At 36.5% G+C, this 10,800-nt stretch overlaps 1 protein-coding gene across 1 annotated transcript in view; it reads left to right on the top strand.

The window, feature by feature from the left end:
• The first annotated feature begins 650 nt into the window (after positions 1-650).
• The window catches only part of TRAPPC9 (trafficking protein particle complex subunit 9), a 1,005,189-nt gene continuing 995,039 nt past the window's right edge, over positions 651-10,800 (top strand). The window contains exons 1-2 of the mRNA XM_044684475.1: positions 651-1,234; positions 3,609-3,629. Of these exons, the coding sequence (XP_044540410.1) occupies positions 651-1,234; positions 3,609-3,629 (605 nt within the window). The remainder of the gene's footprint in view (positions 1,235-3,608; positions 3,630-10,800) is intronic.

The following is a 10,800-nucleotide window of genomic DNA, read 5'->3' as shown; positions in this document are numbered from 1 at the left end:
ACCAGCAGTATATCAATGTGCCTATTTCCTTGAAGCCCCTTCAGCATGTTTTTTTTTTTTGGTCAGCTTTAGTAATCTGATTGGTGAGGTAGAATTTTGGAATTGCTTTAGTTTGCATTTCTCTAATTTCTAGTGATTTGCAGCATTTTTTTATGTGGCTATAGATAACTTGGATTTCTTTTGAAAACTGCTTTGTTTTTTTGAAAGCAGTTATTTATTTTTATTTTTAAAATATATAACAATATAACATGTAACATAACTATATAATAGATTATAATAAATATATCTATCCAAGAGAAACAAGTTGCTTGTTCTTCTGATAGTTTGAATGCAGATTGAAACCTACTTTATTTTACTTTCTTCATTTAAAAAATTTTTTGTTTGGATTCTTTTCCACAAATGAATATTATAAAAAAGTTTTTCATGGTTGCATATGTAGAATCTATATCAATTTGCTTACTAAGGGAGGGGGGAGAGGGAAGGAGAGAATTTGGAACTCAAAATAAAAAAAATTGTTTTTATCCTTTGTCCATTTAGCAGTTGAAATGGGGCTCATAATATTATAAATCTGAATCAATTACTTGAATATCTTGAAAATGAGATCTTTATCAGTTATTCTTTATTTTTGAATAGCACCCACTGGCTTCACAATGAGTGTTCCAGATTACATGCAGTGTGCTGAGGACCACCAAACTCTCCTTGTTGTGGTACAACCAGTAGGCATTGTCTCGGAGGAAAATTTCTTCAGGATTTACAAAAGAATTTCATCTGTGAGCCAGATAAATGTTCGAGATTCACAACGAGTATTGTACATACGCTACAGACATCATTATCCCCCTGAGAACAATGAATGGGGAGATTTCCAAACCCACCGAAAAGTCGTGGGCCTCATCACAGTAACAGATTGCTTCTCTGCGAAAGACTGGCCACAAACCTTTGAGAAGTTCCATGTCCAGAAGGAAATTTATGGTTCCACACTCTATGATTCCCGGTTGTTTGTTTTTGGACTTCAGGGTGAAATTGCAGAGCAACCTCGGACAGATGTGGCATTTTATCCCAATTATGATGAATGTGACTCAGTAGAGAAGAGAATTGAGGATTTCATTGAATCCCTTTTTATTGTGTTGGAATCCAAGCGTCTAGATAGAGCCACTGACAAGTCTGGAGATAAGATTCCTCTCTTGTGTGTACCTTTTGAAAAGAAGGACTTTGTAGGATTGGACACAGATAGCAGGTAAGTATATGTGTTTACCTAGAGATAAGAATGGAGCTGGTAGCCTTCAGGAATAATTCTTTGAAACTTTCTCTCTAAAAAAAGGATAGTCTTTGAATTTGAGAGCTTGAAGGATTATATATTGATAATATAGTCTAGCATTTCCCATACTAATTTGGTCACAGAACATTTTAGAGTATGAAATTATTGTAGGAACCCATAAATTCAGGACTAGAGAAACCGAGGGCATATTTGTGAGGTTAAAGATGAAATGGGATGGTATCAAGGGAAATTTGGTATAAGGACAGACTTAATTATTATTAAGTTATTAACAAATATGATACATTAATACTTATAATTATTAACAAAACATATTAATTAATAAATATAATAATAAAATATTAAAGATTTTATAGCAAAAAATCCTTACATAAGGGATTTAAATTTTACTCCTCTAAAATATGAAACCATGGTATTTCCTTTTAGAACTCTTCTGTGGATTACTAGAACTCTACACAACCTAATCTGGGAAATGCTGATCAGAGTCAGTTCCCTCAATTTACAGATGAGGAAACTGAGGCCAGAGGGATTCAAATTACTTGCCCAAGACCATACTGTTAATTAGTGGCAGGACTATAGTTAAATCTCTTTATTTTATCAGCTTTTCTTTCCATTACAATGCTCTGCCTCTCCTGTACTTATGGGTACTTTGTCTTAGTCTTCCCCTCAATTCTTGTGGGGAGGTGGTGGTGATGCATGTCAGATATGTCAGTGTTTGGACTCTGAAGTGCTACTGTATGCTAGTAGGATTTTTTTTCCTCTTAAGGTTAGCTGTATGTTTCTATACCCATTGTAAAAAGGGGTGTCTGATGGGTGGGAAAGGAAGGATTCAGACTTCCCGTTACAGTGACAGCCTTGCTTCCTACTTGAAGAAGTTTCTTCCGTCATCTGACTTCCTCTCTCATTCACTGAAACCAGTTTCTGGTTTTATAGTGTTAGGGGATGCCGAGTGGAAAGAAAGTGGATGATTCTTTTGATCTGGCTCAAATGAGGCATTCTGGGCTGTAGATAAATCCTGAGCTGAAAGTGTAAGCAGGACAGAGGCTGAACTGAACACAGTACAATGAGTTAGATGCAAAGCCATCCAGGCCTCTTTCTTCTTCCTCTATTTTATAGTTGTAGGAAATTGGTAGAATGTAAGCTTCTTTAGAGTAAGAATGGTTTTCAATTTCATTTTGTATCTCTAGGGTCTAGCATAGTGTCTGGCTCTAACAGGAGCATCATAAATTAGTGAATGATTGGCTGGACTAAATTTTTATTTCCTCTCCTGGAAAAAGTTAAATTTACTTTGACCTACTTTAAGAGGTAGTTGTGAGGAACAAATCCCAACTTTTTTAAAGGGGCAAAACTCACAAAGCCATCTCTGAATATTAAGTATGCTAACATATCAAGTGAAATAGCTATCAATAAGAAAGAGCACTGGAATCAGAGCTAAAAGATCTGAATTCAGAAGTCCAAGTTCCATCATGTCTTTCCTTGGTGTGAGACCTTGGGCAAGTCACCGACTCTCTGAGCTTTGGCTTCCTGGTTTGCAAGAAGGAGCCATTACTATTGGTATAATCAACCTACTTCTTGCCTCACCTGTTGTGGTGAGGCTCATAGGAGATATTTTGCATTCGAAGGCCTTTGAAACCATGAAGTGGTATAGAAAGTGAAGCTATTATGATAATTACTTCTGAAGTAGTTGAGGGTAAGGTACTGCTGTCCCTTTGCTTTTTGTTTTAGCCTCTCTTCAACTTTCATCATCAAACCTTAGTAATTTGGAGAGAGTAATATAGTACCTTTAGTATTCATGAAAACAGCAAGGCAATTCTATTGGTACTTGGTAAACTTTTCCTTCTTCTACTATCCTACTTTTTTCACTACCAAGTTTTATGCCTTTAAAACATGATTTGAATGGGAACTCTGATTTCTAGCTCTTGCTGGTACCCTCTTTACAGCATGGCATGGTGGAAAGAATGGTGCATTTGGAGTCTGGACAAATCCCTGGCTTTGCCACTTGTGTGACCTTGGGCAATCACTTATCTTCCCTAGGCCTCAGTTTTCTTATTTATAAATTGGGGGTTGGACTACATAATCTTACAGATTTACATCTGTGATCTTCTGAATACATATTCAGCCTGAAATGATTCTGACTTCTTCCCTCAGCTCTCATCAAATTTTGCTTCCAGTGACTGCCCTCCAAATATATACACACAAGCTGGTGGTAGATTCTTTGTGGTTTGGGTTGTGTTGTAGCTAGAAAAGTTTTTTGTTCTTTGTGTGTTTCTAATTTCTGCTTGTTCCTTTTTTCTTTCTTTTTTTTTCTTTTCTTTCTATCATACTGCCCTGTGAGTATGTTGTTGGGTCTGAAAAGGTAGGCTGTGAATACAATGCATTTAAAACTTAGCTAGAGTTCTATATATGCTGCCTTCCCATGCTCTTTATTGCTTCTAAATATATATATGTACATATATATATGTATGTGTGTGTGTGTGTATAACCAAAGCTTAATGCTGCCTAGACTCATTTGTTAACTTAGTAACATTTTTTTGGCCTTCTTGCCTTTAGTCACTGCTGATGCTTCATGCATATTAAAATACTTGCTTTGGGGATCTTGCTTGGTCTTTACAATTTGCTAGTACCATGAATCTTTTTTCCCTTTTTAAACGTGAGAAATGCTCATTCTGTTAGGTTTATAAATGTTTTAGTGGGTCATAATAGCTTAGCAAGGTTTAAGATCATTGAGCCTGGCTTCATTTGAATCCTTTAATTTTGTCTGTTAGGCATGTACTTCATGGCTGTCAATATGTTATGTGCATGATGTGGCTTAATAAGTATACAATTGAACACAGTGTATTTGTAAATGAAGGTTAGAAGTTAGTTGAGGCACCAGGTTGTGCACTGTCTTTATATTACCTTGCCATTCAATCTCCCTTTGTTTCAGGTTTTCTTATTAAGATGGGATTATAGCAGACACTGTGTTCATGGATGGGGTGGAGGAGAGGAGGGAGACATGCATAGAATTTTAGACTTTGTTTGGAAGGGAGCCTTGGAGGTGACAATAGATAGATCCACAGGCCTGGAGTTAGGAACTCCTTCCTGGCTTTACTAGCTCTGCCCCTCAGAAAGTCACTCATTTAGCCAGCATCATCTTAGTTTCCTAATCTGTAAAATGGAGGCAGTTCAAGTAATAGCACTTACTCCAAAGGGTTATTCTAAGGATGAAATGAGATAAAGTATGCAAAGCATTTTGGAGACCCTAAAACAGACTACTAAAAATAGCAGATACTATTAGGGAATGTCTGAGGTTCTCTGGTCCAGCCTTCTAAAGTTCCTCTTTTTTCACATGAAAAAAGTGGAATCCAGAGAGGTCATGTCATTTGCTCAAGTTATACATTGAGAAAGTGGTCAAACCAGGACAGTAATTTAGGTCTCTTAACTCTTGTGATTGTTGTTTGAACCTCTGTTCCTCTCAGGAACCTGGATTGCAATCAAATACCACTCCTCCCACTTTCACCTTGTTTAAACATCCCTTTTGTTAGGTGAAAGGGAAGTAATTCCTTTGGGGTCAGAGCGAGGATTTGAGGGTTGGCTAACTTAATTTCTTTCTATGAAAGCCTTAGAAGCCTTCACACACTCCCTCTATTCTCTTGCCTTAGGGCTTGTGAATGAAAGTGGTAGAAAGTCTTAATGAAACATTGAACTTTTATGTTTCATTTTTGTGTGGGTTTATGTATTTTGTATCTGTTAAAAATTTCTTTGTGTGATATGTTTGTGGAGCAGATTTTTGAGCATGGACAATTGAGTGAAATAGGCACTCTTGAATCAATGCAAAAGAACAAAAAACAAAATAATATACCTCAAACTGCCCTCAGGGTTTCCTCCCCTCTAGCTGAACTGTTTTGCCCATTTTTTTTTGTGGCAAAACTAGTTGAACACATTTTATCTCCCTTGCCTTAGTGAAACACCGACTGCTTTTAGCATGTCAAGACCATGCCCAAACCATTAAGAGAATCTCATTCTATCCATTGTTACTAAAAGCATAGATTTAGAGCTGGAAGAGACCTTAGAGGCCATCCTGCCCTTTCCACTGGGAGTAAGGACAACTGGATTCTAGGCCTGTCTTTATCACTAACTAATATTTATGATCATAATATATGATTTTCATCTTTTCTTTCTGGGCCTCAGTTTGTTCACCCATAAAGAGATGAGGAAACTGAGGTCTGGGAACCTTAAATAGCTTTTAAGACCACATAGGTAATAAATTATGGAAAGACTCTACTGGACAGTATTCTAGTATGTAAATTAGGGCAATTTCATATCATGTTGAGTTTTTAGTATTCTTAACCCAGGAAGTCACACTTGGGAAGGGTCAGTATTGTTATGGATTGTCAGACCCAAAGTTAATTTTTGATTTAAATAAATCATAGTCAAGAGTATTACAGCTGGAGTATTAGAGATGTAGTCTAACTTCTGAGTTTTATGGAGGAAAAAACCAAGGTCCAGAAATGAAAATGGAGTTGCCCATTGTCATACTAATTAATGACAGAGCCATGACTAGAACCCAGATTCCTTGGTTCTCAGGTGAGCCAGATTGTGGCTAAATAAAATGTTGTAGGCCCAACTTTCCAAAATAAGTTAAGAATTTTTAATGTAATATAGACTAATAGCCCCTGTAGCACCATCCTGTCTTAGGTTGGGTCCCCAGAATGGCTAGGGGCCATAATTACTCCAAAAATGATAGTTCAAAAGCCCTCTCTAATATATTTCTCTAGTCAGCCAGAGGGCACAATTTGTTCAAAGTAGAAGTCATTTAATGAAAACGAATAGTTAGATTTTGTAATAGAATATTCTCCCCATGAATGTAGTATACACACTCCTAAAAATATCCATACCACTAGTGGTGAGAGTGGACATGCAAAGGGACTGTGCCTGAGGAGCTCACTTTTAGGGAATACATGTGGAAGGATAACTCGTACTACTCTATTACTGATGCTGCAGGACTATGATGCCTTCTGGTGTTGCCATTTCCTCTGTCTTATTAGATAGATTGCTTCACTGGGTTTAGTGGCCCTGCTCTTTGCTAGGTGCATATGCTTACTGGGACTTTTTCTCACTGGGCACAAATGTTTCTGCTGGACTTACTCCAGCAAAATATCCTCAACCTTTCTCAGGTTCAGAATTATCTCTTCAGGGCTAGTTCAATCATTTTAGCATCAGTCTGCTAGAGAATAGAGCAGTGGTTCCCAAACTTTTTTGGCCTACTGCCCCCTTTCCAGAAAAAATATTACTTAGCGCCCTGTCACATACTATCACCGCCCCCTTACAGTTATTCACTGCCCCCAAATGTCCCTGTGGCCATCACTGCTCCCCTGGATCGCTGCAGCACCCACCAGGGGGTGGTGGCACCCACTTTGGGAATCACTGATATAGAGTTTCAAACTTTCCCTGTTGAAAGCAAGTTTATAGTCCTTTTTAGTCTCAGCCACCAGAAACAAAAGACAGAATATCCTAGGCTATAATTTGGCTAGAGATGTCTAAGCCTTCTCATACTGGTAATTGTGACAATTTGATACACTCCCCATGATCACATGATCATCTCTGGCTCCCATAAATTTGGATTTGGAACAAAAGTTAGGCTCAGGAAACAAGATCATTGCCTTTTATATACCTACCCCAAATGCCTTTCTTTTTATTATGTGTATCTCAGCAGAAATACCTAAAAATATTGGTTCTGTGTTTTACCCAGTAAAAACCTGTCTACCTCTAATTAGAAAAAGAGAATGTTGATTAGATTAAGTATTAAAAAAACATTATTTCCAAGGAATCTACCAAGAATGTCAGCCAAATAATTTGAAAATCATTTAAATATTTCACCTTGAAGATAAAAGAGGGAAGCCAAAATTTAGAAATAAATCCTTAACAAATAATAACAATAAAATAGGTGTTAATTTATAATCCCATATGTGTATTAATTCACTGCTTTTGTTGAGGTTAATGCTTGTCATCAGTCAGTATTAGTAGATTCACCTCAACACACAAATATACATCAACCAAGTACCTGCTTTTTGTGAGACCTTATCTTCCCTCCTACTCTTCCCCCAATATTGGAGATGAAAAAGATGAAAATTTCCTCAGTCCTTGCTTTCCACTGGAGGAAGGGGAAGTGCTATAACCACACAAATAAGAGAAATATACTAGACTTAGGAAGGACCCCAAATGCTCTAAGATTTCATAAAAGAATGACTATTGAGGTGCTAAAACTTCTGCTTTGTAACTTAATGGTTTGTTTGTTTAGTTATCAGGCTGTTATTTTCTTTTGGCTCCCTAGCACATCAAAATGACATTTGGTGATGCTGGCAAAGTAGGGAATAGGATTTATGTTTATTATTTTTAAGAAGCTTTTTGGTGTCAGCCGATCACATTGAAAGGAAAAAAAATTTGTCATTGAAATATTTTGTTTTTACTTCATCTAAATTTCTGAATATCTTCTTTCTTTTCTTCCTTGCCCTGGAACCCAACCCTTCTGTCAAAGAATAACGGAAAAAAATGCAGGATTTTTAGTACAACTAGCCATGACATCATTGACTCTTGACCGTGTAAGTCATGCTCTATGACAGTAGCTCCCTATTTCTGCAGAGAAGGGAGGGAGGTTTATTTTCTTATCTCTTCTTCGTGGATAGTCTTGTCATTATGTTACTCAGCATTTAGTTTGCTTTGGTGCTCTTTCCATTTACATTCTCGTAGCCACATATTGACATTTAAATAAAGTATTAGACTGAGAATTAAAACCAATACTGGCAACCTCTAAAATTATTTATCATTTATGAACATGTGTCCATTAGCTATTTAAAATATGATCAATTCCAAATGCTTCCTGAAATTGAAAAGGAATATTGGCATATGTTATTGAGCTGGACTTCATCTGGATCAAGGTTTCAGCATTCTCTCTTATAGTATCAGAATTGCTATAAGCATTGGGGTGATGAGTGAGGGGAAAGGAGAAGTCAAACTCAGCAAACTCCCTTTCTAGTGGTAGATTTGTGGGTTAGATGTTTGTTGTTATAAATGAAGGTAAAGTGTGGGGGAGTGTTAAGAGTAGGGTGCCCCAATGAGGAGGTGTGTTTTGTCACTGGCAGATTATAGCTTAGAAATTAATGTTTAAATCTCTTTTGTCTTTTCAGTAGAACTTCATAGGTTTGCAGGTTTTGGAGTTGGAAGGGCCTTAGAGGTCATTTAGTCCTATCTCATCTGAGCCCCATAAATGTAAAGTAAATGTAAAATGTAAAGTTCAGGCTTAACCAGGTGGTATCCCTCTTCAGTTCCTGGAATGGCAGGAATTCAGAGTTGGAAGGGACCTTGTAGGTCATCTAGGCCAACCAGTATCCAAGGAACAATCTTCTCTATCACACTCCTTACAAGTTGCTTCCCCTTGACTCTGCAACAAGAATTCTCCCCACCTTCACACTCTGTCTTCTTTTTTTTTAAACTCATAACTTCTGTCTTAGAATCAATACTGTTCAGCTACAAGGCAGAAGAGTAGTAGTAAGGGAAAGGTAATTGGGGTTAAGTGACTTACACAAGATCACACAATTAGGAAGTGTCTGAAGCTAGATTTGGACCCTGGACCTCCTGTCTCTTGGCCTGGCTCTCAAAACACTGAGCCACCTAACTGCCCTACACACTGCCTTCTTGATAACTGCACAGATATCTTGAAGTGTGTTGACTTGGAAAAATACAGAACTACTAAAGTAGTCAGAAAAACCAAATCTTTAATCAGGAAAGAGACAGGTCCTTAACAATCGGCTGCTACACAGAACCTAGCACTAAATACCACAGTCAAACTCTGGGGCTTTGAGGACAGTGCCTCTGAGAGAATCACTGGGCTAGATGATTCTCCAAAGAACAATAGAACTTGGGGATTTATATACATTTTGGGGAATTAAGTACAGTAAGCATACACTGACAGTTTATAAACAGGTTTGGGAAAAAAGCTAGAGGTTGGGGTACCAGGGAGTGGCCTTACTTAGTCTGGGTACAAAAAGGATGGTTTCTGCTTGGCTTTAGTCTTCTTAGGAAAGGATCTCTTGATACAATAGGGGAAACTTCTAAGACAAAATGGGTGATTTGAGGATTTGAGCATTTCTATTACTCCTATTCAGGATACTTAATTAAAGGAGATCCTTTGTTCAGTCTAAGACAGTCTAAGACTTCCCTTAAAGTCAAGTTCCCAAGGGAAATGGGCAAAACTTGGGGCTTCCAGAATTCAAGTTGACAATTGCTATTACTAAATATTGACCAACAGTTAACACCAATATATAAAGGGGATTTTGTGGAATGTTTGAATGGAATAAACTTTTTCAAATGAGTAATTTAATAAAATTTGATCTCAGGAATATAGTTGATTGCTTTACATCTAGATAAATAAAACAAAGTTTGATGTTTATTAGGAAAATTCCTGTTTAAATGTCTATTGGCATTTAATTTCATGGACTTAAGACCTATTTAGTTGAGTTTATAGTAATCAAATTATTTTATTTTAAGCTATGTTTTACTTCTAGAATTATCCATTTTGTATGCATAGGTCTAAGATGGTATACTTACATGTAGTAATGAGAAGCTTCTGTGTGTATATATTAATATTTGGCCTGAGTTCTTTAGTCTTTTTTTAAATTGTTGGCTATAAAAGCTTGGATTTGCAAACTACATATGTAGCTTGGATTTGCAAACTACATATGTAGTTTGCAAATCCAAACTTTTTTTTATATTTATATGTACATATATATATATATGTACATATAAATACAAAGTTTTTCATATCTTTTCCCTCTGGGAGCTTACATTCTATAGTTATCTTTTAAATTGATTTATTTAGCTATCCATTTGTATATTGTCTGCCCAGAAATGGAATTTCCTTGGTTTAGGGAGGGTAGAGAAAAGACTCCCTCTAAAAGTTTGGCAATTATTCTGCATCGTATTCAATTCAACCAGTATTTATGAAGTGTTTACTGTGGGCCAGGCACCATGCTAAGTGCTGGGGATCTAAAGACAAAAATAAAATGCCTCTACCCTGTAGCTTAAAAAGGCATAGAGAATGCTATTCAGATTTAGCTTTAATTTGACCTGCTCTTCATTAAATATATTTATTATTTGTTTCTTAAGTAATTAAGGGATACATGATTACATGATTTCAGTATTGAAACAAATCACAGTAATTCCATGCCTTGGTAGAAGTCTCTTGAATTGTTATGATCAAATTTTTTATTACTTTGTGGCCAATCTTTTGGTCTTTTCTAATTCAGCCTAGACACAGGCTGTCAAAAGGCCCTTCTTGAAGTATTTCAAAGTTGACCAATTTGATGAACTATTTTTGTGGGATTACATAGAATATAGACTTTATTTTATCCATAAGAAGGCATTTTGACTTTCATGTTCTCATTTCATATAACTGGATTGTGCTGAATTTTCATTCTTAATCATAGTTTCAATATTTTACATGTAGATTATAAAATGCAAAGTTTTCAGACTGGTGCTGGTCAAACTTT

The sequence above is a fragment of the Gracilinanus agilis genome, chromosome 1, assembly GCF_016433145.1.
Source record: "Gracilinanus agilis isolate LMUSP501 chromosome 1, AgileGrace, whole genome shotgun sequence".
Classification (NCBI taxonomy): Eukaryota; Metazoa; Chordata; class Mammalia; order Didelphimorphia; family Didelphidae; genus Gracilinanus; species Gracilinanus agilis.
Note: the sequence above shows the minus strand (reverse complement) of the source record. Positions and strands in the feature narration are given on the sequence as shown.